Consider the following 26,301-nt stretch of genomic DNA (forward strand, 5'->3'; position numbering starts at 1 on the left):
TCAGCCTCCCAGGACTGTTGTCCAGACTGGGAGAGGGCTCTTCCCATGGCCAATTCCTCTGTGTGTGTGTGTGTGTGTGTGTGACATTTCTATTCTTAGTTCACGGAGGAGCAGCACCGTGAAGAGACACACACAGAGGCGTCACCGTGAAGGCCCAGCTGGGGTCTCTGATGCAGGACGCAGCCGTATTTTTGCCCGGGAGGGACCAGGGACTGGGTGGTCTCCCTCTCTGAGGGGAGGCCTGGCGGCTGGGCTGGGAGTGGGGGTGCCGCAGCCTTGGCTTGCCCTCCCCTCACCTGCTCTTCTTGCCTGGAGGGTTCCCACAGAGATTGAACCTCGGGTTGCTCGTGGAGGCCTAAAATTACCCCTTTGCCCTGGACCTGGTATCTGCCTATTCCCTTTCCAGGGGATTTGAGAGACAAGGCTACCAGGCTGAAGCTGCCAGGGGTCCATGTGTCTGTGTGGGGGTGCAACTGCCAGCAAATGGCACCATTCCCCTGCCAGAGGGCTGTGTCTCTCCCTAGCTGGCAGGGCCAGTAGGCATGTGGCTGTAACACTCTTCGTTACCCACCTTAAGTCTGCAAGTGGAAAAACGGTTACAGATAGCAACTGAGTGGTCAGCAGCGTCCACATGTGGACAGCCAGAGGCATGAGCAAGGTCCCTTTGGTCAGTGGCAGCCACAAAGACCCAGGCTTTAGGGAGGCCCCAGTCGGTGCCGCTGGGGTCCCCTGCCTGGTTTTGGCAATAAATAACATGAGGACCCAAAAACCAAACCAAAACAAAAAATACAACCAGTATCTTTTGGGGTGGGTGGTGGGGACTGTTTAAATTATCGGCCTTCCCCGGGCCACTAGGTGGTTGTGGGTGTAGGCCCAGGCGGCGGTCACCGGCACGTGTGCAGCTCCACCAGCCGCTGGCACTGCCGGCACTTGACGAAGCAGCACCAGTGGAATTTACAGCTGCAGCGCTCGGCCAGCTCCACCTGTGCTGTGTGGAAGCCGCGGCCACAGCACAGCAGCTCACAGCCGTCAATGGCCTTGGACGTCTTGTTGCACGTGCGGCCCCTCGTGCCCAGCACGCCGCTGCGCATGTCCTGCTCGCAGAAGTCCGGGCTGGGCTCCAAGTACACCAGGTCCTCATCTGTATGCGGCTTGAACTGCGCGTTACGCGGCACCAGCGCCCTGGAGGAGCCCACACGGCGTGGCTCCACCTCCGTGGCACCGTCAAACTTCTCCTTGAGTGCATGGCCCACCTGGCGGAAGGGCGGCACGGCTCGCCAGCACGTCTTTACCTCGCAGGAGCCCGACACCCCATGGCACTTGCACTCCACCCGCATGTGTGTCAGGATAGCCTGTGGGGGACGGGGAGGGGAGAGGGGCTATCAGGAAAGTTGGGGAGGCCAGAGAGGGGGCTGCTGGGGGCCGACAGGCAAGGACAGAGACGTGTCACAGAGTAGGGGAAAGATGTACTGTCCCGCTTCCTCTGGATGTCTTGGTAGGCTCGGTAGCTGTTGAAGTTACTGCCCCTGCCTTGGCGCACTTGCAGTTGATGGAGGAGAGATACTTTTAAGGGGCTGTGTCAGTTCCCATCATGGTGCAGTGGAAACAAATGCGACTGGGAACCATGAGGTTGTGGGTTTGATCCCTGGCCTTGCTCAGTGGGTTCAGGATCTGGCATTGCTGTGGCTGCGGTATAGGCCGGCAGCTACAGCTCCCATTTGACCTCTAGCCTGGGAACCTCCATATGCCACAGGTGCAGCCCTGGGGCAGTGTCATATGAAACAGTGTCAAGTGGCGTGATAGGGAAGAATACAGCTGCACTGAATCTGCAGGAACCTGGAAGAGTGAGTAGGAACTGAGATGGCAGATGGTGTCATTGTTAAGCACATGGTCTTTGCAGGGATATAGAAAAGTTTAAATCCTAGCTCTGCTACTTATGAGGTGTGTGTGTGTGTGTGTGTGTGTGTGAGGGGGCGTGTTGGGGGATGTGTGTGCTGCACTGGAGGCCACTCTTCTGTGACACCTGCCAGCCTGTCTGCTTCCCCCCGCCGCCCCACGGGAGGTGCCTGATGCTGGTGCAGGTGAGCGCCTGAACAGATGTCTTCCGAGGGGCATGTGGACGGGAGAGTGGGGACCTTGCCGAGCCCGCCCTTCCCCGGCGGTGAGGGTGGCGGGGCCGCACACACTACCTTCCTGCCGGCCTCATTGTTGTGGAGGTTCATGAGGGCCCGGCTGGACGAGGCCCCCTTGCTTCTCTCCCGCACGTCCACAAACGACTGTGAGAAGGCCACACCGTACGCGATGTTGTCCGAGCATCCTGACCACTGGAAGCCTGGGTGGGTGGGTGTTGGGGGGCCGCGGGTGAGTGAGGGCCAGGCCCCTGTCCTCCCACTCACGCCCTCCCCACCGTCCGCACTCACCCTGTGGGCTGACCCCGTGGACCGTCCGGTCACAGCCGCACTTCTCCAGCTCCCCGCTGCTGCACGCCCGTGTCACCGCAAAGGCCACACCTGCTGAAGAGATGGCGTACACGAAGGCCGCCTCCCGGGTCCCTGTGGGAGGCAGAGGGAGGGCAGGGCTGGGTCCCGGTGCTCCCCCCTCACACTTCTTTTTAGGGGGTAGAGGAGTAGGTGGGGCCTTCTGAACGAGGGAGGCCCTGGGAAGAAGGAGGCAGGCTGACTTCCGTGGGCCAGGAGTCACGCATGAGTCACGCATGCTGGCCCTGATGCTTACAAGGCCGACGGCCACACACACACACACGGCTGGCACTGCTCTGTGGTCTTCACGTGTGCTGGTCACGCACCCTCCCGAACCCGTCAGGTAAGTACAGTCATCACCCCCGTTTTCAGAGAGGTTAGCCATCTCGCCCCAGGTCACACAGCACGGGGTTGAGCAGTCATGGTCTGGCTTCAGTGCTCTCAGCTATCCTCAGATGCTGTTCTCACAACCTCTCCAGAAGATGAGTGATGTTAACGTCATTTTACAAGAGACAAGACAGGCTCGGAGAGGTGAGTTAACTCACCAAACTACAGGGCAGCAGAGCTGGCCTGTCAAGCAGCTCTGTTGGTGCCCGTTTCCCGGCTGGCCCCTCCGGGCTCCAAAGGAGTCCGCACCCTGTGGGTCTGCCCAGCCCTTCCTGCCCAGGCGGGCCCACTTCTCAGATCATCTTGCTTCTTTTTCCCTTTAAGAATAAATCATAATAATGGTGGTCCCACTGCTTACGGGGACCTGATAAGGGGATTGCTTTCTGCCACTGGGAACTTTATCATGCCCATTTCACAGATGGCACCATGCAGGTTTGTGGTGGGGCAAGCGGGTCCCAGTCACCCAGTTAGGAAGTGAAAGAACCAGGACTCACTCTCCAGCCTGTCCGCCTCTGCTGCCTGTCTTTTCCCTTCCGCCGCATGACTCCTTGGTGCTTCTATTTTGGTGCCTGCCTTGTCTCCTGCCTGAATGGGTGTTTTTGTCCTCCTAGGAACTGTGCCTCAGGGGGTGTAGCTGCTGTGTAGCCTCTTTCTGGGGTTGGGGGTGGTGGGTGGGAGTGTGTTTGTGTGTGTGTGTGTGAGCGCGCACATGTGTGTGTGGTGTGCGTGTGCACACTGCTGGCTGGGTGTGTGACCAGATGGGCCCTGCTCCTCTCCTGGGCCCTGTGAGGGCCTCTGTGTGCCCGTGACTGTCCTTCTGTCTCTTGCTGGAGTGTGTGTGTCCACAGGAGTGGAGGGGGCAGGCTTTGGCCTCGTGGTTGGCAATTACCTCTGCGACACCCAGGCCCATGCTCTCAGCTGCCCTGGGGAGCAGTTGCCGTGGTCAGGTGGGAACAATCACCTCCTCTGTGCCCGGGGCTGTGGACCAGCAGTGGGGGCCGAGCGCGGGGGTTGGGGGCGGCTCCGGCCCCTGTGGCTCGGGACGCCCTGTTCTCGGTCCGGCCCTTGAGCCGGGGCTGCTGTCCACCATCCACTCTCCATGGCCCACCCTCTGCCCAGGCCTGGCCGTTTGGGGCCGGCATGAGGGGGCTTGGCTGGAGCCACGGGGGCCTTGACAGCCCGGGATGGAATCCTCTCCAAGTTAATCGAGGTTAATAGCAGGATCATGTTGGTTGGGTTTGTGCTGTGGCCGCCCAAAGAGAGACGACTTTAGTTTCTGGTATTTCTGGTATTTCCAGGCCTGAACCAGCACAAATCTTTGCCCCAAAGACCAAGGGGGAAGGGAAGGCAGGGGATAGGGTGGACAGGACTGGCAGGGTGGCCTCGTTTCTTGGCCTGGCATGGTCCTTTCTCCTTGGCTTCCCTGGGCTCTCAGGCAGCCCCCAGCCCGCCCCCCTGCTCTGCCCACCTCCTCCACTGGGTGCTAGCGGCCCTGGGTGCAGGGCTCCCAACCCCAGCCCCCCTTGTTCTCTCAGGAGCAAGGGCGCTAGTGTTCTCTCTACTTGGTTCCCAAGGAGGAGGTTCTAGAAGGAAGATAATGACAAAAGCTGAAGCTTAGAGCAAACTCTGTGATGGACACTGAGCACTTGACAGAATTGATATACTCTTCACAATAACCCTGTGAAATAAAGACTTTTCCTCCTCATTTTATAGATGAAGAAACTGAGGCACTGAGTGGTGAGGAAACTGGTCCAGGAGCATCTCACCAGAAAGTGCTGGAACCAGAATTTGGACTTAGGCAGCCTGGCTCCAAAGTTTCAACCTTGGCCTGATTCTGCCTCCTGGAGCCTGGCGCCCCCCAGATACACAAGCAGTCCGTGTCTCCCCACCTCCCACGTGTGAGGCCATGAGCTGTGGGACATGTCCACTTCCATTCTTTACTGGGGGACAGTGAGCAGGTGGCCTGTGCTCAGCACAGGAGGCCCCAGAAGGCCTGGAGAATGTGGCCAAGCCACTGTGACCTGAAAGCTGATGGCAGAGGCTCCTCCAGCCTTTTCTGATGGGCCCTGGGTCCCACCCCTTGACTCCAGTGCTGTGGCCCCTCCTGGCTTGTCCCCTCTGCCCAACTGGAGCCTTGCTCACCAGTGTGGCACTTGGCAGAGCCCGCTGAGACAAAGAAAAAGGATGGTGGTGTGCCTGCAAGGGTAGCAGAGGAGAGTTCCTGAGCAGCCTGGTAGATGACTGCTCCTTGGTCCAGGGGGTTGCCTGTTCCAGCGGGTCCTGCCTCACTGCCATCTTTTCAAGGTGCTAGGGCTGCCTGGGGCTGGGAATTCAGAGTTGTCCTGGGGATCCAGTGATAACTACTCTTTCTGAGGACCCAGATGTGCCAGGGCCTTTCCATGGGCTAACATAGGCTCATGGCATCCTTAGCAACCGGCTCTCTCCAGCTGTGCTCAGTGGAAGAAGTGAGGCTTGGTGGCTTGTCTGGGATCCCTCTGCCAGGCAGTGGCCAAGTGGGAACTGGAGCTCAGGCCTGTGGTCTTCTGAGCGCATCACATGCCTTTCTCCCCAGATCTGGAAGGAAGGACATTTGAGCAGGAAGGAGTGTTTGGAGGAGAAACAGATGAGGCTGAGTTGGGCTGGAATGGAAGCCACAAGCATGGTGTTCCCTGGGGCAGCAGGCAGGTGTCCTGGTGGCAGTGTCATTCCGGGCATAACTCACATGTTTCCAAAGCAGATGCAATGGGAGTCCTGGGGAGGTGGGGCAGGCCAGGCCCTGGTCTCTGAGGAAGTCCCTGTCCTCATCCTCCCCCCATCCCTGCCCCCAGCCTGTCTTTCCAGTTTCCTTGCCTCTCTTGTCTACAAAAGCTCATCTCTTCTTGAAACCGCCTCCAGGAAGCCTCTTTGGATTTAAGAGACAATGTAGGACAACAGGCCATGTTAAACCTCTCCCCCAGTTCCAGCAAGGGGAAAATAATGCTGTCCCAGCAGGCCAGGCACTGGCCCTTCCACACACCCCTCCCCTCACTATGAATTCCCGGATGCCAGGGCAAGCTCACTGGCCTGCCCGCCGCTGCCCACAGTCAGGCTCGGACTCAGACTGTTTCATCTTCTAAGTGTCTTGTGTGCTTGCCTGGCCTCTGCAGCCCGACAGGAAGCTCCAGGGGCCAGGCTGTCCCTTAACTTCTCCTCTGCCCTCTTGAACCCAGCACAGGCCCTTTGCAGCTCCCTGGAGACAGAGGTGGGTATCAGGGAGGAGCCTGGACGCTCAGCCAGGCAGACCTGAGATCTAGGAGGCACTTGGGTCATAGTAGCTGTTGTGAATGTTATTTTGGGGTGATTCATGACATTTTATTCCTTTGCTGACAAATACCAGCACGGCCACTTGTCCACATATTTGCTGTTGACCTAAAAGCTTCCTTATGGCAAAGACACTTACTCCCCAGACATTTATTAGCCACCTGCTGCGAGCTAGGCCCTATGCCAGCACTGGGGACACCAAGGTGACTCTGTCCTCAAGGAACCCCCAGTGCACAGTGATCCTGGGGTACCCTCTCCCTAGACCAAAGGCTGGCCCAAGAGGTCCCCAGAAGGAAGGCATGTTCTCACCCTCACTGGGTCCAACATGATGCTAATATTGAGGACAAGGCTGAGTCACAGCCCAGGACTGAAAGGTATCTACTTCCAGATCCAGCCTGATGCTAGACATGCAGGACCTGGAAAGATGACCTGGGCCGAATCCTCACTTTGCTACGACCGCTGCACCATGTCACCTCCCATCGTGGCAGTCAGGGCCTGAAGGGACCTCAGGGCTCATGGAGTCCCCTCTCTCGGGACAGGGACGTGATCAAGGTCACAGAGCGAGATGTGAAGATGCAGGGAGAGGCCCAATGCCGTCCCCAGGTGGGGAGAAGGGGAGTTTGCATCGCCTTCCCCTGCCCGGCCCCGTCCTGCTCTGAGATCCCAGCACACATCCTCATGGCAACACTGAACCTTTGCCAGACTCCATGGCCTCTTCCTCTCATCCTCAAACCCTTGTCACTCATTCCACAAATACTCGTCAATTCCCTACCGTGTGCGGGTGCTGCTCCAGGCACTGGGAGCCGCATCTGGCCTTGAAGGCTGCACCACCAAGAACCACCACCTGCCCCATTCCCGATTGCCCTCAATGCCACCCTCACCAAATTCCTGGCAGACTCTTAGCCTCGAGCACACAGTTGGGCCCTAACTTCACACTGTCCCCATCAGTCTGGATTATGTCACTGACTGTCTTGCCTCTGTGGGCCAGGAGCGGGGGGGTCTCCACAGCCCAGGGGTGGAGGGAGCATGGGGTTGGAGCCTGTGTGACCCCAGGCAGCACAGGTGGTAAGAGAGCTGCCCATGCCTCCCCGGGGCGCCCTGTGGAGACAGTCAGTCCTTTGAAGATGCCGTCTCTGAATCTGATGGAAGCTGAGGAGCAGGGTCCTGGGATCGCCCCCTCCTTTCCAGGGAGGAGGGCGCTAAGGCTAGGACAGGGGATGGACCTTGCCCGGGGTCTCCTGCCAAGAGCTGGCAGGTCTGGATCTCTCAGCTGGGACATGGGAACATTACAGGCTCCAAGCTGTCGTGGGCAGGGGTTGGATGCATGAACCACCCAGGAGGCCCTCGACAAAGGGGGCTCCTTTTCATCTCCAAGGACAGCCTGGCTCCTGGCGGGATCTGCAAGCTATTACCTTTCCAGGACTGAGGTCCTGACCCCAGCCAGGCAGCTCATAAATTCAGGCACCGGCCAAGCCCGCTGGACCCCAAAACCTGGGGGCTGTGAGCGAGGTCTGCCCAGACCGGCCGCTGCCCAAGATCACAGCAGCTAGTGGTGACAGATGGCTCTTCTGGGGTCAGGGCCCACGTTCAGTGCTGCTGGGCATTATGTCAGAGTCTGGGTGATGACCCTGGGAGGGAAGGACACGTGCAGGGTCACTGACAGGAGAGGACACCGAGGCTCCTGGGAATGAAGTCCCTGCCCAAGGTGGAGCGGCCAGGGCACGTCCTCCTCTGCCTTGTCAAGCCTGCACCTTCCAAGAGCAACCCTGTGGCCTCAGGAGGGACAAGTCCCTTCACTTCTTCAGTGGAGATTAATGAAGATGTTCCCAGAAGGAATTTTACTAGCAAAGGAAATGGAAGCTACAAAAGTGAAGACAGAGACAAATGGAAAGAGCTCAGACACCTCCAAACATGACTGCCCTTGGAGTTCCCATCATGGCTCAGTGGAACCAAATCTGACGAGCATCCATGAGGATGCAGGTTCGATCCCTGGCATTGCTCAGTGGTTAAGGATCCAGCGTTGTCATGAGCTGTGGTTGAGGTCACAGACGTGGCTCGGATCTGGCCTTGCTGTGGCTGTGGCGTAGGCCAGCGGCTACAGTGCCGATTCAAACCCTAGCCTGGGAACCTCCATATGTGTGGGTGCAGCCCTAAAAAGACAAAAAAAAAAAAAAAAAAGGCAACCCATGACTGCTCTTGCCTGGTGTGGCTGGCCTGGCATGTGCGCACCCTGACTCAGCTCCCGGGGAAATGGACTCTTGGCCGGGTCACTTGGACTTTAGTCCAGTGCAGGTTCCAGCCAAGCCTGGTAGGATTCTCAGTGTCTCCCTGAACTTGATGAGCCAGGGCTGGGCCCACTCCCTAGTTCCTGGCACAGACACAGGTGAGGAAAGCCCACCTCTAGACAGGGTCCCTCACTGGCTTCAGGCTGAACCATGCATTCACTTCTCTGCCCCTTGTGGCCTTGCCCCGACTAGCTCCCTGCCATTGGATGATATCCACTGATCGTCTCCTCCATGCCAGGCTCTGCCACGTGCTGGGAAACAGGTAAATGAGACATCACCCTCGTCTTGGAAGAGTTCAAGGTTTGGGGCTGGAGGAGTGGAGTCGGGGGAGACAGGCACCATGCTTCAGTCCGAAGGGTGTAATCAAAGCCGTGTGGACACAAGTGGTGTAGACAAAAGTGTGTGTCTCTCTGTGAGTGTATTAAGGGAGATAGAGAGATGGAAATTGATAAGTCAAATGGGTTGAAATGTAAATGGTTGGTGAATCAAATGGACGGAACATTGTAAATCAACAGTAATAAAAAATAAAAAAAGTTGGCGAACCAAGGTAAAAAGTATATGGCAATTCCTCATAGAAAAGACGAAACCCTTATATTCAGAGACCAGATCGGTGGTACCAGAGGCGAGGGTGGGTGGTGGGTGAAATGGGGCCAAAAAATACAAACTTCCAGTCATAAAATAAATAAGTCATGAGGCTGTGCTATACAGCACAGCGACTGTAGTTAATAACGCTCTATTGCAGAGCTGGAAGTTGCTAAGAAAGATTTGAACACGTCTCACCACAAGAAAACTTTCTTGTAACGGTGTGTGGTGATGGATGTTATGGCTTATTGTGGTGATCCTTTTGTAATATAGACATATTATTGAATAATTATATTGCACACCTGAACCTAGGATAACATGTCAGTTTTACCTCAACTTAAAAAGGAAGAAAATGAAAATAATGGAATAAACCTATCACAGAGAGAGAGACGAACCAAAAAACAGTATGTGGGAATTCCTTGTACTCTTTTTGCAACTTCTCTGCACATTCGAAGTTATAACAAAATAATCACCAAAAAAAGGAGAGGAACCTCAACCTGAATAAAGAGCTTTGGAGCCCAGAGGAAAAAGCAAAACCACCTGCTTGCTGGAGCTGGGAGCACAGGAGGAGGGAGCTGCTGAGCTGTGCAGAGAGGGCTGGGGGTACAGGAAATAGCAGGTGCAAAGGCACCAGGGTATGAAAGGGCCTGACACGTGAAACCCCACCAATCTATCCAGCAATCCACCTAAAACATGGAACACCTACTATGGTCCAGGGGCTTACAGTGCCCAGGGTCTGCTGTGTGAGTCTAGTATCTGGGCCTCATCAGACAGGCAGCCCTGGGCCCTCAGCAGGGACACTGTTGTCGTGGGAGGCCCTCTGCTACCAGGCTCCTCACCGGCTCTCTGTTTCTTCTCCGGAGCAGCAACGTTCAGCCATGCCAAGCATGATCGCGCCTTTTTGGCTCCTGCCAGCTCCCAGGAGAATGGCTTCCAAATTTCTATCACAGTTGGTTTCCAACAACATCCAAATGGTTTGCCACAAGCCTAGCAGCCCTTGCCATCCAGGACCACAGGTGCCAAGACAAAGGTTGGCCTTCCTGCTGCCTAAGCAAGTCAAGGAACCTGTTGAATGTTCGTGGCTCGGAGTGTCAGCTTCATGCTCGGGAAGTAGAAGAAGAGGCAGCTGGTTTGAATGCTCCCTCGAGGGCAGTGGCTTAACCCAGTGACCTCCTATGGAGGCTTTCAGCTGCATGTGGAATGCTCTCTATGCCCTGGCCCACCTTCCTCTAGCTTAATATTTGTGGTGTCAGCCGAGGGCTCACCTCCTGGGGAACGCTTTCCCTAAGCACCCTGTCCCGGCCAGAGGAGGGGTCCACCCTCGTGGTCCCGTGTCCCTCCGTCACAGTGTTCTTTCATTGTGGGTAAGCACATGACCCTGTAGTTGGACCGCATGAGCTCAATTCCTGGACTCAGCCACTTTTTGGTTCTGTGACCTTGGGCGAGTTTATTAACTTCTGTGTGCCTCAGTTTCTTCATCTGCAACACAGAAGCCAATCTCAAAGGGCCAGATGAATTACCTGTCACTGAAAACACTTTAAACAGTGTCTGGTCCCTAGCTGGTGCTGTGGATATGGAAGCCACTGCCTCCAAGAGCTGAAGTCATTGCCTTGACTGTGAGCCCAGGAGGGGAGGGTCTGGGTGCTGCTCCTCCCGGGGTTCCAGGGCTGGGCAAGGTGAGGCTCTCAGCACGGTTCATCAAAGGTCCAGATGAATGAGATGAACTTGCCTACGGAAGGCCAAGAGCTAAGGGAAAAGCAGCTCAGGGTGGAAGGTCTGTCCAAGGTCTGAATTCTGAGTCTGCGGGTCACCCTCTGAGAAGCCCGGGTCACCTCTGTCCTCCCCCATGCCTGAGCCTCGGTTTCGGACTCTGTGAAATGGGATGGTGGCTCCAGGACTGAAGACGCTGCACACGTGTATTGTGCCGCACCGCAAGGAGCAGCATCCTCCTCCCCGCCCCCCGCATCTTGCCCGCTCCCGCATCTCCATCTGCAGCCTATGCCATTTGACTCGATAAATGATGGAAAGTCTGGCCACTTACGAGCACAGTCCCACCCACGGAAACAGTGGGCCCTTCCGGGGTCCCCAGCACCCCCGTGAGCCCTTCCCTCACCTTGTGTCACCACCTTGCCGAAGACAGGCAGCGAGTCGAGGGTGGAGCAGTTCCAGCGCCGGTTCCGGAACTGGTACTGGCACTCCTCAATGGCGAGCTGGGCGCCGCGGCGCACCGAGTCCATCACCTCCAGGTTCCGCTTGCACATCTGCACCTGTCTCTGGATCAGGCCTTTGAGCTTCTCGCACGTCTCCTCCTCGGAGATGCTCCCCACCGACGACAGCTTGGCCAGGTACCTGGGGAGAAGGGGGTGGGGGTGGGACGCGATGCTGAGCCCCTCCCCTCCTCCTTCCCACGCCCAGGCTGAGGCCCCGCCCTGTCAAGGTCTTTGGAAGCCAATGAGTGCCAGCCGTGGGTCCTGGAAGTGGACTTCTCTCTGGATCCAGTGACAGCCCTCCCGCCCAGCGGCTGCCAGGTGGAAGGGGAAAGTGCTCTCTTGCACAAGACCTCAGCCCTGAGGGAGCTAAAGCAGGGGGAACCCCTGTGGGATGCCTCCCTGCCTGGGTGGCCCCTGCAATGGCACGGTTGCCCTGATATTACTCCAGACCTGGTCCATGTGGTCCAACTCCTTCCTGTTGAGATACCCTCTAGCTGGGAGGCAGGAACCACTGTCTGCCCTGGCATCCCTTTCCCCACCCCAGGCAGGGGTCCCAGTGACCTAAGCCCGTCTCTGGCTACAAGGCCATGATGCTCACTGCCAGCCATATCCCAAGGCCACCAGGTAGAGACCAGTGTCAGTGCTGTAGCACTTGGGGCAGAGGCAGTGAGAGCCGGGGGACCGGGGATGGTGTTGCGGAAGGGGGGTTGAAGACAAAGTGGCCATGCTAGGGTTTTTTTTCAGCCTGAGGATGGGGCACAAATGCTCACTCCACCTTGCAGGGTTATAACGAGGATCGCAATCTGGATGCAATAGTTTACATCAAGGCACTCTGGGGCAGGCACGGGTGGGAGGGGGTTTTGCTGATTCGTTTCAGCAGGGGACAGAGAGAGGACTACTACTGATTGAATACCTACTACGTGCTGTGCACGGCGGCTGGCGCATATTCTTGTGGTCACCTCACCCCAAACTTAGGCGCTGATAATTATTATGCTCTTTTCATGGATTCCAAAATAAAGGCTAAGAGGTTGACACGCCCACGAAGGATGACCCCGGTAGCAAGTGCCAGAGCCAAGCTTCAACCCCCACCCCCACTACCCCATAGGCCTTTCCCCTGCCTTGTCCTCCTCTGTGAGGGCCCTGGAAGGCCCTGCCCTGCCTAATGACAGCCACTTTGCCATCCGAGCCAGGAGGCGCGGGGGTTGTGAGCAAGACACAAAAATGCTCACTGGGAGGGGGCAGAGCTGGGGAAAGCCCCTGTGAGGAAGAAAGTGGTTTCTCTCTCAAGGGAAGGGCATGCATTACTGAAGTCCTACTAAGTGCCAGGTATGATTCAGAGCCCTGAAGTGACTGTCAAAGTCACCTACCTTGTGAGTTCAGACTTGGATTGGAGCCCAGGTCCAGAAGACCCGAGGCTTGTGCTCCAGCCGCTGTCACTTAGCCTGTCCCCTCCCCCACCCCAGCACCCCTGGCCAGGGCCTAGTGCACATAGTAGGTGCACAAGTGGCAGCCTAATGATGGGAGGAGACCTGAGTGATGACTCTGAAGCCCTCCTCTCCTTCCTCTGCCTGCCTTTCCCACCTCTTCGGTGGGAGCCACACCTGCCACCTCCCAGCACAGAGCTGCCTGGCGCTGCCTTCCAGATTCTCGAAGGAGCCGCAGAGCCACAGAATCAGACTCAGGCAAAGTTCCCTGACAGGTGGTCTGGTCCACACTCCTTATTTTGCAGGTAAGCTCAGGGAACGCAAGGGCCCTGCTCGCCACCTCCCAGGAGCAACCTCAGCCTCCTGGCTTTGCCCTCAGCCTCAGCCCCACAGATCGGGGGCTCTGAACAAAAGAGAACAAGTAATTCCACTGCCTCCGACTCCATGGTGAACCAGCCCAGCGACCCCGGCCTCCTGGGGGTGGGGGCAGAGATGCCAGTGCCTCATTCAAGAGAAGCTGCCCAGGTTTTTGGTCCAAACGAGGATCAAGGGGGAAGGTCATCCCTCCCTGGGACTCAGTTTTTCCATCTGTGATGTGGAGGAGAGACCACCGGTTGTGGCTGAGTCAGGGAACTACTGCCAGGAGCGAAAGGGGTCCTGTGTGTGAGAGACAGTCTGACGCGGGGCCTGAGGTAGTGAAGGAATGAGTAAGTGAACATCCCCCAGAAAAGCACAGAAAGTTCTAGTAAGGTATGCCAGCTTTTTATGACAATGACAATAAGAATAGCTGACTTTTACAGTCCTTACGAAGTAAAGCCTAAATACCTGCGTTATTCTGTTTAATCCTCTCAGCAAGCTGATGACCCATTTTCCAGAGGAGGAAACTGAGGCACAGACAAGTTAAGTACTTGGCCTTGTGTGTGCAAGGTCCCACAGCTAGTAAGAGGCAGAGCCAGGACATGAACCTGGTTTTGCCTGAATTCAAAGCCTTTGGTAGAGACAGTTTTCTTTTCTGGGGCTCAAGGACTTGAGCGACACCCATGGGCAGGGGCTGTTGGGAGCTGGGTTCCTTCAACCTAAGGGTTGCGGCCAAGGTGCAGTCGGTGGGCTGCTGCGGGCTGCTGAGCGCTCCACCCCTGGGGATGTACAATCAGCAGCTGGATTCTATTTGTCAGGCACGTGGGCTGGACCAGAGAGGCGCTTCTCAATTCTGGCCGTGCGTCGAAACATTTGTGGGGTTTGCTGAAAGCGCAGGTGTCTGGGCCTCACTCCAGGCGGGGCTGGGTGGGCATCTGGGCTTTAAACAAGGTCACGGCAGCAGCTGTGAAGCCAGGCGGGCAGTGGCCTGGAGGGCACTGGAGGGTAAGCCTGTGGGTCACCACTGGCAGTGCTTCCTTCTAAGCCTGGGGGAATCTGATTCTGGGACCTGCTCTCCTTGATGCTGCAGCTGCCCCTGGCTGTGGGGCTGCTCCGAGTCTGGCTTTATCTGGAAATGGAGGTAACGGTTCCTATCCCAGGCTGCTGAGAGAAATTAGAGGGATTTCATGTGGCTGTGGCTGGTGCCTCTGGCGCTCAGCCGGCCCCTGTGAGGGTCTCTCTCTTCCCTGGTAGCTCAGGACAGTGGGAGGTGGGTGGTCTCGGGCTGAGGCTGTACCAGCATCCCTCGTTTTCCCTGCATCCCTTGCCTCCCGGGAGGCTCCTCATCTTCTCTACTTGCCCAGGGGCTGCTAGTGTCCCGATGAGGCCTGGACTGAAGCCTGAGCTTCTCAGAGCGGGAGACAAGGGTGGAAAGATGGCTGAGGGTACTGAGAGGGTGCAGGTGCAAGTGGAGGGGGCCTACCTGGCTCCTCAGCCCTGGCCGGGTGCACCCCCTGCCTGTGCCAGCTGAGGGAAGGGGTACCCTGTGGAACCAGTCCCATCTGGCATCCTTGGCCTGCAGGGGGCGCCAAGAGCCAGGCTACTGGCCATGGGCCAGGTCCACGTTTGGGAGGCCACCGGTGAGGGGACAAGGAGTTGGGCCTAAAGTTGGATCCTTTCCAGCTCAGAGGCCATGGCTAGCTTCTAGAAGAAGGGCGGAGACCCCTATTCCCTCTGTGACATGGGGGCACAGAGCTGGCCTGTCTTCATCTCAGCCTCTGCTCCCTCTGCATCCAGCCAAGAGGCAGGTGGGGGGCCCCAGCTTCTGTGTTCGAGGCAGTGGGTCTCTGGGCAGGGGGATCAGGCTGGGGAGACCTGGCTGAGCCACTAACATGCGGTGCGACCTTGGGCAAGTCCCCCCCAACCCCCCGCCCCATTGTACCATAAACGAGTGAGTCTGTGTCAGAGTTGGCTGGGATGGGGTGGGGGTTCAAGCCTCCAAGGCCTCCTGGCCCCATGCCAGGCTAATAGATGGAGCCTCTGCCAAAGAACTAGGAGTAAGATGGACAGGAGGAGCCACCCATCCCCTCCCCGGCCAGGCTTGGGACTCAAGGAGGGGAGACGGGCTGAAATAACAGTAGAAGGGCCTTAGGGGTGAGCTGCTGGCCTGCCATGGCCATGAGTCACTGGGACAGCTTCCAGGAAGAAGCTGAGAAACCTCTTCCGCTGAGGAGTGTCCCTGCCCCCAAGGCTGGCACTGGTGCCCCCCACCCCCAGCCCCTGCCTCCTCTGGCCCTTCAGCTGTCCCCTTCCATGCCACAGGAGACATAGCTCCAACGCACCCCAGTTGTCTCAGATCCCAGGGTCTTGCCTGGGAAGGGCTGGGTGTCAGAGCTGGAGATGGAACTGGGAATGGGGTGGGGAGAGTTCGAACCCCAGACATCACAGGCCCCTGCCTCTACTGCTTGCTTGTTCTGGTAGCCCATTAGGGTGCCCAGCCTCTCTTTACAGATGAGCAAACTGAGGCCCAGAGAGGTGGAGAGATTTGCCCAAAGTCACACAGCTAGTGAATGGCAAAGCTGCAATGCAAACCCAGCTCAAGTGAGGAACTCTCTTCCCTCTGTCCCCTCGTCTGACAACAGCTGCGGGGCACTGGGGGGCTATGCCACCCTCAGTCTCACATCCAATCTGGGGCCTCCTCGACACCTAGCACAGGGCGCAGCAGATAGAAGGTGTTCACTAAGTGCTTGCAGTGTAAACAGAGGGCCCTGTCTGACTGGGTCCCTGCTGCTCCCCTCCTGGCAGAGCACTCAGGGTGGGGGGTGCTGAGGGGGAAGGTGCAATTCTGCTTTTCAGTCTGCTGAAGGCTTGGAGACGCTTGAGGGGAGGCTCAGTTGATCCCAGGGGCCTCTGGAATCCCTTCCCTGCACCCTAAGGTAGCTCAACCTTTCCCCAGGGACACGCGTGCCACTCGCTGACCCAGAGCTGGGCCGGGCTCAGATGTCAACTGCACAAGCCATTCCTGGGGGAGAAGGAGAGCCTGGGCGGGACCAGGGTCGCCTGCTGCTGGGCTGGGCTGGCCTGTGGAGGGCCTTGGCCATCGCTGCTTCGTCACTCCTGGTTGCACAGCCTCAGGCTTCTTCTTGCCATTGCCGAGCACAGGCTGAGCAACTGGCCACCCGCTGCCCCGGCCACCCAGGACTCCAGCCGTGGCCGTGCCATCAATCAGGTTCCTCCCCCAACTCCAGCCCAGGCTGCCCCTGCAGCCGCTGCCAGCCAGCTCGTGCCCCATCTTCCCCAACGGGGGCTCCGGTCCTTCAGGCTCCTCCCAGGAGGCCCTCCCCACGCCCGGCCCGTGCCTGCAGCCTGCGAGGCTGGAGGGCCCTGGCCCTGCCAGGGAGATCAGATCCTCTCAGCCACCTGCTGTTTTCATTAGAAACTAAAATTAGCTGGGCTTGTCCCAAGCTTTTCCAGGTTTGCTTGCTTTTTTAAAAAAATATACAAATTCCTAGAGGAAAACCCGCACCTCTCCGACTCCTCCCCAGCTCCTGCTCTGCTCGGCGAGAGGACAGGGAATGGGAACTAGCCGGAGCGCTTGGGAGGCCAGGCGGATCCGTGTCATGGGTCCTGGCCCCACGGGTGTCCAGGTGGGGGCTGGGACGCCGGCCCAGGCCTCTCTGCCCCCCCCCCCCCGCCCCAGCCTCCCCGCCTGCCCGGGCCACATTTAGAGCCTCCTCAGGAGTGGCTGTGCCTGTGACACCCGGGAGGAAGGAGGCCAAGTAGACCGGAGGAGGAGCCGGAAGGAAACGGTGCCTGCTGGACACGGAGGAGGCCGGTGGGGAGGGGGCCGGGGGAGGAGAGAGGGGCCGGGACCCCATCCAGGACCGTGTTCCCCTGGCGGGGGGTGGGTGGGGAGCATCCGGCTCCCCAAGAGTCTTCCACGCTCCCAGTTGTTTTCAGACCTTTCAAGCTTTCTGTCCCCGTGGTCTTAGTTTCCTGCTGTCCTCTCCCCTACAGGCTCCCTGGCCCTCAGCACAGAGGCAGCGCGGTTCACTGTGCAAGAGAGATGGACAGACCGGGTCAGCGTCAAGGGAGGGAGCATCTTTAAGCCTCCGTGTCTTCCCCTCGAGAATGGGGAGAAGAATAATCCTGGTCGCAGGCAGCTTAAATGAATTAAATATTCACGCAGAAGGCACCCTTCCTCTGCTGGCGACATCATGCCACTATCGTCATTAAGATGTTTGTCATTATCACAATTATCATCCCCCCTGTCACAAAACCTCTTCAGAGTCCCTGGGCTGGACCCTCCTTTGGACCCCAGACTGGTTCTGCGCATTGGTCCTCTTTGGCTTGGCTCCATCAGCTCTCATAGACCTGAGATCCCAGCCTTTTTTTTTTTTTGAGCTGCGCTCCCCTGAGGGAGGACACACGCCCATTGGGAATAGCCAATCACTCCAGCCTCAATCCTGACTGTAGATTTTCCTTGGAATCTCCAGGTGGAGTAGACAGAGTTAGAGAACCATGTGTTTTCAGTGATTCTGGCCCATCTAGTGGATTCTCCCAGGATGGGGGAGTATGTGGCTTGGGATGGAGGCAGTGGATGGTGCTGGTAGGAGACAAGGAGCTGGTGGGGGGGACATTGGGGTCCAGGATAAGCTCAGGTGCTTCTAGGGAACTTGGAAGCCAGGGGACAAGGAACTGGTGGGACTAGATGACTGGGAGAGAGGGATCTTATGTCCCACTTGTGATCTTCAAACGGGTCACATGTTTATTCTATCCCTGTTGCAACCAGGTAGGGTTGTCCAGGTGGGTACCACACACCCCCCATTTTGCAGATGGGGAAACTGAGGCTTGGAGAAGTAAGTGTTCACATCCATGCAGCCAGTCAGGGGTAGCCAGAATTTGAAAGCAGAACATCCTGGCTCCAGAGCCTTGGCTGCTGTTCAGGCTCCAGAGATGGTGCGGGGTACTAAGCACACAACGGTTTGGCATCATTGGACAATGCTTTGAGGAAGGTGGTCTCATTCTTCCCTTGATGAATCTTTCTACAGCCCCGTACATTTTCTGAGCTATGGCAAAGCCATCTTTCAGGGCTGCTTTCCGGAGTGAGGGGTCCTGGGGAGGGCTATACCTCAATGGTTATGTGGCTGCTGGACAGTGCCTGGGCCTGAGGTCTCTGCAGCTTCTTGGGCCATGGAAGGAATGCTGCCACTGGCTTGAAATGCCTGGAGGGGCTGGCCTTGGAGATGCTCACAGTGGTTGTGGGGTGGTGGGTGCTGCCTCCATAGCCCCTTCTTCCCAGACCTGGCATAACTCTAGAGTTCTCAATGCCCAGGCCAAGTGCATTCCTCAGCTGGGGGAAAATGATGGCCCATGCCTGCACCTTAGGGTGCTGTTCCCCTTCTACCTGGGATCCCTCACTCCCTTTAATCCGCATCCTCAGAAGCCTCAGCACTCCCATTTTCTATCTCTTGACAGCTCAGTTTCCATTACTTTCAGAACCCTGGTGCCCCAGTCTCTACACTTCATTCCTGTCCCCCACTTCCTATTCAGGAGCTCCCCCCCTCCCATCTCCCAGTATTTGTTCCCAGGGAAGCTGGTGGCTGACTCAGGGCCAAGAAGTAGCCACTCTGACCCAGACCTGGATGGGTCCAGAGCTCTGCCAGAGGTGAGAATTTTTTTTCTTTCTCCGGGGCAGGTATGGCTGAATTCAAGGTGCTTAGTGACCTTGCCTTGCCCACTGATTTGCCAGCAGAGAGCATCTCCCTTGCAAAGACCCATCTAACCCTTGTTCCCAGAGTGCCTTTCTTGCCCTTGGAGCCACAAACCTCTCCAGCTCGGCCGAGGGGGCCCTGGGGATGGGGAGCAGGGAGGGGTGGGGACACCACAAGAGCTGTTTCCTGGAGTGAGGCTCAGGCTCCGGTGGCTCCAGGTTTCCAGCAAGTTCCTTGGCCTTGGTGCACCCCTTCTAAAGGCCCAATCCTAGGAGAGCATGGGACTGAGCCCACACCCCCACCTCCCCAGGGCGGATGGAAAAACCTTGGTTCCTTCCTCGTGGTTTATCACCTCCAGCAGAGATGCCTGGCTAGGGGTCTGGGCTGCAGGTTGGCTTTCATCTGCTGCAGGGAAAGTTCTGGGAAGACAGGAGACCTGGGGTGGAGTTCCAGCTCTACCACTAGTATGCTCTATGATCCCAAGTGTCTGGTGGAGAGTAGATCCTGATAAGTAAGTGCATGACCTGACTGAATGGGGCTTACCAGACACTGGCTCTCCTGCCTGGGGGCTCTGTGTCCCTGGAGGGGGCTGAACTGATCACCTCTGAGAACCCCTTTGACTCTGATGGCTGTGATTCAGTCCTGGGTACCAGGACAGCTGGGCATCCTTTTTTTGGGGGGGAGGGTGCACACCTGGGGCATATGGAAGTTTCCAGGCGAGGGGTCCAATGGGAGCTGTAGCTGCCAGCCACAGCCACAGCCACAGCCACAGCAATGCCAGATCTGAGCCGGGTCTGTGACCTACACCATAGCCCATGGCAACACCAGATCCTTAACTCACTGAGTGGGGCCAGGGTTTGAACATGCAACCTCATGGATACTAGTCTGATTCAGAGATTCAGATTCATTACTGATGAGCCACAAGGAGAACTCCCAGCTGGGCATCCTTCACTCATAAGGACCACTCTGCTGTCTCTAGCCATTGGGAGAGAGTTCCTGGGGCCCAATCCTGCAATGATACGACTGGGGTGTAAACGGAGTGATAAATAGGCCTGAAAGGACCATTCAGGGTCACAGCAGCAAAGAGGCCCCTCTAGTCTCATCAGCAATTTCATGCTGCTTCTCTTAGGCCTCTTCAAAGTTCTCTCTGCTGGGAGGTTCCTTTCCTCCCAGGACAGCGCCCACTCCCCCCTTTCTCAGACCTGGTCCCCTCCGCTGCAGGGGTTCTGACTTGGCCAGGGAGCTTTTAAAACAGAGTTTGGTTTCAAGTTGGCCAGGACAGGGGGGAGGTGGAGAGGGGTTTGGAGAGGGAAAAGGAGGAGCCGGGGGGTGGGGTGGGGGTCACGGCAGGGAGTGAGCCTTCTCCCCGGTTTGGCGGCATCACAGAAGATGCAGTTCAGGACTCAGAGATAAAACCTGGCAACTCCTGTGGAAATCTGGACAGCGACCCTGGGGTCGCAGCTTGGCCCCCCAGCTGAGTTTGCCGAGCTGCTCTTGCAAGCTCGTTTGCAGTGGGGTGACGGGGGGTGGGCAGTTGTCACTCCCCCCCCCCGACCCCTCGCCTCAGTGACTCCCTGGCCCACTCCATGCCCAGTTGGCTCACGCCAAGCCCTTCTCCCCAGAGGGAGGAGCGAGAGGAGGAGGCTCAGTGCAAATGCTCAGCTTTCCGAATGCACCCACAGGGCCCGAACTGGGCGAGTTTCAACAGGTTTGGGGAGCACTGTCTTGTCAGATGCTTGCTGAGTTGCTCAATTGCTAATCCAGGGTTGAGGGAAGAAAGTCGAGCCATAGCAGACAGCTGGGTCGTGACTGCTACCTGAGCAAACCCCTCAGGCAGAGCCTGGTGCCGGGGGCCCTGCAAGGAGGGTGAGGGGAGAAAGCGCTAAGCCTGGCTCTGAGGGGGTGCCCCCAGTCGGGAGCTGCGGGCCAGAGCGATGCATCAGCCGGGCGACAGCCATGCTTCCTGACACCCATTTTGGCACATCTTAGCATCACCTGGGACTCAGGGCGGTAGAGCAGAGCCTCCCTCCTCCTCGCGGTCTCTGAAGGTGGGGTACGACGTGACAGCAACTTAAAACCCTCCGGAGTGAACAGAGCCTTCCTTTCTTTGTTCCTCAAATGTTGACTGAGCGCCTACTACATGCCAGCCGTGTGCCAGGGCTGCTGAGAAGTGTTTATGCCACAGTCTTGGCCTCCAGAGGTTTAGAACGAAGAAGCCACATTATTAGACCATTGTTACATATAAAACGAAACAGTTCCAAAGGTGGGGATAAACACTGTAAGATCTGGGCTGTGAGAGCAAGTCAAGTTCAAGTCCTGCTTCTGATGTGCTGCATGACCTTGGGGAAGTCATTGCACCTCTGGATCTGTGAATCGGAGCTGAAAAGAATACAGACTCCCTCCTCCAAAGGGGGCGGGGGAGAGGTTATGCAGTTCTAATAGATTATGGGTGTGAAAGGACTTTGTAAGCCACTGATTCTTTTTTTTTTTTTTTTGTCTTTTTGCCTTTTCTAGGGCTGCTTCCCGCGGCATATAGAGGTTCCCACGCCAGGGGTCGAATCGGAGCTGTAGCCACCAGCCTACGCCAGAGCCACGGCAACGCGGGATCCGAGCCGCGTCTGCAACCTACACCACAGCTCATGGCAACGCCGGATCCTTAACCCACTGAGCAGGGCCAGGGATCCAACCCGCAACCTAATGGTTCCTAGTCGGATTCGTTAACCACTGAGCCACAACGGGAATTCCGTAAGCCCCTGATTCTTAACCAGGGATGATTTTGCCCTCTAGGGGACATTTGGCCATGTCATGTCTAGGGACATTTATGGTGGTCACCTGGTTGGAGGGGGGGTTGCTCCTGGCATCTAGTGCATAGAGGCCAGCGATGCTGCTAAATACCCAACCATGCAAGGACAGCCCCCTAGTAACAGTGATGGCTTCTGAGAAATCCCTGTGTAAATGCTAAAGGGCTGTGAGTGTTAGCAATCGTAATTCAATGCCCAGAGCCATGCGAGGTGATTTAAGCTTATTATTATTATTATTATTTTGTCTTTTTGGGCCGCACCCGCAGCATATGGAGGTTCCCAGGCTAGGGGTCAAATCAGAGCTGTAGCTGCCCGCCTCCACCATAGTCACAGCAACGCTGGATCCGAGCTGCATCTGCGACCTACACCACAGCTCACAGCAATGCCGGGTCTTCAACCCACTGAGCGAGGCCAGGGATCAAACCTGCGTCCTCATGGATACTAGTCAGATTCGTTTCCACTGCGCCACGATGGGAACTCCTGCTTCAAACTTATTTAAAAGGGAGGGAGGGATCCTTTTTAGCTGGAGACTAGGGGGATACTTCTTGCCAGAGACAGACCACACCTTTTCTTATGCATCTGGCACTGCACATCTGGACTGGCTCTGCCCACACCTGGTCCAGTGAGCTGCATCCAGAGTGCCAGGCCTCCCTGTCCTCATGGGCAGGGGAGTGACACACCCCGATGGGTGAGCAGGCACACAGGAGCTTGGCCTGGAGATGGAGAGGCACACATGGGGTGTGTGTGTGTGGGGGGCAGTCAGATGCCCCCTGGGGCGCTGAAGGGTGCTCCTAGCAGCCACTCCTCAGGCCAGCAGGATTCTTCAGGAGCCGGGCTGGCTTCACTGGCTCTGTGAGGCTCTTGCAGGGGTCTTGGTTGAAGGGTAGGGAGGCAGCAGCCTAGAATCCCAGCCATGTGGGGAGGAGCAAGAGTACCGCGTTGGTTTTGTGCCGTGTGGGTACCAGCACGGTTTGGGGTAAACAGGGCTTGGGAGCAGGGCCATTCTCTCCATCATCTCTGTAAACAGGGGCACGGCGGCTTCCTCAGCTCAGCGACAGCTGCCCTCAGCCACCTGGGGCAGCCGTGGCTGCTGTTTCCATCGCTGCGCCTGCCACCACGCTCAGCATGGTATGTTGCAAGGGCTCTCTCTGGCCTCATCACCCCAAAGCCTGGGTACCATTTCATATATGAGGAACCCAAGGTTCAGAGAGGTTGCCTAACTTGGGCAAGGTCAGTCCTCCGGTCAGTGGCAGACCTGGGATCTGCCCGGAGACACAGCGCCTAGCCACTCTGCTGGCCTACCTTCGAGTGTGGCATAGGCTTCTGGCCCTCGCCTCATGGGCCTCTGCTGGAGTCCCAGCTCAGTGCACACTGCCTTTCTTCAGGAAACCCACAATGATGAAACTTTATCTATTCTCTAACTCTTCCATTTGGGGCTTAGAACAATCTGTGGAGGAAAAAAGAAGCCCATCCAAGACCACCCAGCACTGGAGGCCAAGCTTCGACTGGAATCCGGGTCTCCCAACTTCCAGCACAGCCCCAGTGCTGGGGGGACCATTCCGAGACATTTCTGAGCCCAGGTCTGTGGCAGAGTCCAGGCCTTCCACTGATGGACTGTTTTCATCCATTCATGCCTCCCTTGGTGGTGGGAGCTGCCACAAGCTGTCAACTCACTCCTGGTGCCAGACACAAGCCTAATCAACAGCTTCCAGCTCCTTTGGGCTTGCCCAGGCCTCGGGCTGCAGAGCCCTCCCAGCTCCAAGCTCCATCCTGCCCAACAGCTGCACGCAGTGGGACACCTGGTCTCCCCGGCAGGCCACCCGCCCTTCTGAAACAACAGACAGCACCAGCTCTTGCAACCAGCCAGCGCACTGACCCTGGATAGAAGCCCGACTCCAGGTACTGGAAGGAGAGTGGACACCCAGGCTTTGCCCCACTGAGAGCACGCCCAGCCACCCTCTTGGGGCCAGACCTCCAGCGTGGCTCCTATTTGTAAAGACACAGTGCCAGCTGCCATGCCCGGATGGACATCTGCCTGCCAGGAGCTCTTCCTTCTAGAGGCAGCTTTTGGGTCAGATGCCTGGTCCATTTACTGGCTGGTGACTTGGGGCTATTACCTCTGAGATTCCCAATTTTCTCACCTGTAAGATGGGGTTCAGATGTTGTCAGGATTTAGACGTCCCCGGGGGAGCTATTATAATTATTACCGTCATGATTCTACAAGCTCCAGGCCAAGCTCCTCCGTGACCGCTCCAGCCCACACTCAGCTCTTTGCTCTGATAGCATGTGTGCTCTTCCATGCATTCGTGGCTTGCTTCTATCCTGTCTCCCTCCAAGCTCCCTGGAGGCTGGGCTGGGACATTTATTTACCCCCGAGCTGGCCCAGTCCCTGGCCTGGGGATGGACCGTGCCTTCTTGGAATGAGTGCAGAGTTCTTGTCTCCATCACAGCCTTTGGCAGGGTCCTGGGAAGCCCCTTGTTCCTCCTGTCTCAGGCTGAGCAGTGAGACCGTTGGCTCAATGCCCGAGGCGGAGCAGGAGTGAGCCGGGTCATCCAGAGACCTGCTAGGTGGCAACCTGAACCATCACTGCTGCAGAGAACAGGTTTGCCAACCTCGGTCCTCCCCTAGGCCGCCCCCCCCCGCCCCCCCAACGGCAAAAAGCACGAGAACGGAGCTGTTGGAATTCCCCACGGTTTGTGTGACCCAAAACCGGGGCTGCCTCCCTGGCTAGGATTTTGAGCTTGGATGTGGCGGAGGGTGGGCAGTGACACCACCTGGGCCACACTGGCTCAGCAGCTTCAGGGAAGGGGGAATGTCACTGCCTGGGAGTCAGAGCACCTGGCTCCAGGTCTCAGCTCTGAGTCTGTACAAGTAGCTTCCCCTCCTGGGCCTCAGTTTCCTCATCTGTAAAATGAACTCAAACACTAGATGCTCTGGACGGACTTGCCACTGTGGATGTCGCTCTCCCTTCGAAAGGCCTGGGTCAGACCCCTGAATTGTCACTTCTTCCTCTGCCTTTTTGCAGCCTCCAGCCCTGGGCTGCTCAGAACCAGTTCTCGCTCTTCCTGATGCTCACGCTCGCTTTGGAGGCCCTGGCTGTGAACCCCTGCTTTCCAGAGTCAGATCCAGTGACCCCAGGCTCCCCCAAGTTCAAATCAGCTCCCCTCCTCAGCACTGCGACCCAGGCCCCACTCCGGGGGCTGCGCTGCCCAGGCGGTGGAGGGGGGTAGTGGGAGGAGGTGGTGGTACCCTGGTTTCTGTACACTTTGCCACTGCCCCTGAAGTGTTAATCAAATTAAGTCTCCAAGAAAAACAAAAGCTCCGCAGCCACTTCAGGCTGCCTTGGAGTCACTCACTCTCGCTCTCGGAACAGCTGGGAGAATTCCACATCACCTCTGTCCCTCAAGCCCTGGGTGGCTCTGACCCCATCCAACACACTCCTTCTAGCCTGCAGGGCCCTCGTGGCCGCAATGACCTCATAGCAACAGCCATTGGACACTCGGGGCAATTTCATGGGAGATATTTGTTCTTTGGTCTTGATGCAGAGAGAATTTTTTCCTCTCCCGCGGTCTCCATGGAAACCCCAGCTGCACTGTTGGCTATCCCCCTTCCCACCTCATGCTTTTCAGATCAATATTGGAGCCTGGCTCCCCACTGGCTGCCCACAGTGGATGGGGGGTGGTACTCCGGGCAGAAGGAATTAGGACCAGGGTTAAGCCTGGCACCCGGGGAATGGTCCCCAGATGGAGCTGAAGAAGTCCAGGGTCCTCTTGCTTCCTTGTTCATCCAGTCAGGGAAGCTCATCCTTTTAGGACCCCTGGGCCCGCGTCAACCTCTGTCCCTTTCCAGGGAGTTACCTGAGGCAGGCCCAGTCAAGGAGAAAGAGACAGGTCGCCAACAGTTACCACCCCTCCCTCCTTAGGCGAGACACAGGGAGGTGGGGGCTGTTGTCCTCTTTAAGGTCTGGACGGAGTTTCTTTCTGCCTCAGGGAGAACCAAGGCCGGGCAGAGCCAAGCCCGAACCAAGCTCTCAGAGGCCGGCCGGCCGGCCGGGTCCCTTCCCTCCCATCCCAGCTCCACCCCGCCAAGCAGAAACAGGTCCCTGCACGCCTCCAGCCCAGCCCGCAGCGCAGCAGCGCGGGGCAGCTCTGCGCGGGAACCTCGCTCCCAGACTTGCCGGGATTAACCTGCTCTTAGGAGCCAAGGTCCTTCCCCATAATGGGCTTCTTTGGCGACCTGTCAGCCCAGCCCCGGCTGCGTCCTGCGCCCTGTGACGGGCACCCCCGCCCCGCGCTCGCACCCCTTGCGTTCTCCGGATCCCCAGGCCGCCTATGGGTGCGGACGCGGCCGCCACCCCTGCCGCCTCTGGGCTGGGAGCCCGACGCGGGCAGAGGGGTGTGCGGAGGGAGGCCCGGGCGGTGGCGGCCGCAGCGCAGAGGGCGAAGGAGCCTCGCGCCCCACGGCCAAGACACCTGCCGGGCGCCCCCGCGCCCGCTGCCCCGCGCCGCCTGGCACCGGCTGCTGCCCCCGGGGCCTGCCCCGCCCCGCCCCGCCCGGCCCCCGCCCGGCCCAGCCGGGTCCCGGCCCGACTTACAGCCAGTTGCTCGCGGCGGCCGAGAAGACGGCGAAGACCAGGAGGCGCAGAGAACGCAGGCACGAGCGGGGACTCATGGTGCCGCCGCGGGCGCCCGGCCCCGGGGCAGCGGTTGCGGCCGCGGGGGACCTCCCGTCTGGGTGGCAGGTGGGCACCCTGCGGGCGGGCA

At 57.8% G+C, this 26,301-nt stretch overlaps 1 protein-coding gene across 2 annotated transcripts; it reads right to left on the reverse strand.

The window, feature by feature from the left end:
- Nucleotides 1-782: 782 nt before the first annotated feature.
- Nucleotides 783-26,301, reverse strand: WNT4 (Wnt family member 4). 2 transcript variants are annotated; one of them, XM_047792366.1, is made up of 5 exons: nt 26,133-26,301; nt 11,145-11,380; nt 2,421-2,552; nt 2,190-2,332; nt 783-1,253 (listed from the first exon to the last, which is right to left on the reverse strand). In XM_047792366.1, the coding sequence occupies exons 1-5, from the start codon at nt 26,207-26,209 to the stop codon at nt 885-887; spliced, it is 957 nt and encodes a 318-aa protein (XP_047648322.1). In that variant the 5' UTR covers nt 26,210-26,301; the 3' UTR covers nt 783-884. The 2 variants fall into 2 exon arrangements, with proteins under 2 accessions (XP_047648322.1, XP_047648321.1); XM_047792365.1 differs by having other exon boundaries at nt 783-1,352; nt 26,133-26,299.

This window comes from Phacochoerus africanus, chromosome 8 (genome assembly GCF_016906955.1).
Source record: "Phacochoerus africanus isolate WHEZ1 chromosome 8, ROS_Pafr_v1, whole genome shotgun sequence".
Lineage (NCBI taxonomy): Eukaryota > Metazoa > Chordata > Mammalia > Artiodactyla > Suidae > Phacochoerus > Phacochoerus africanus.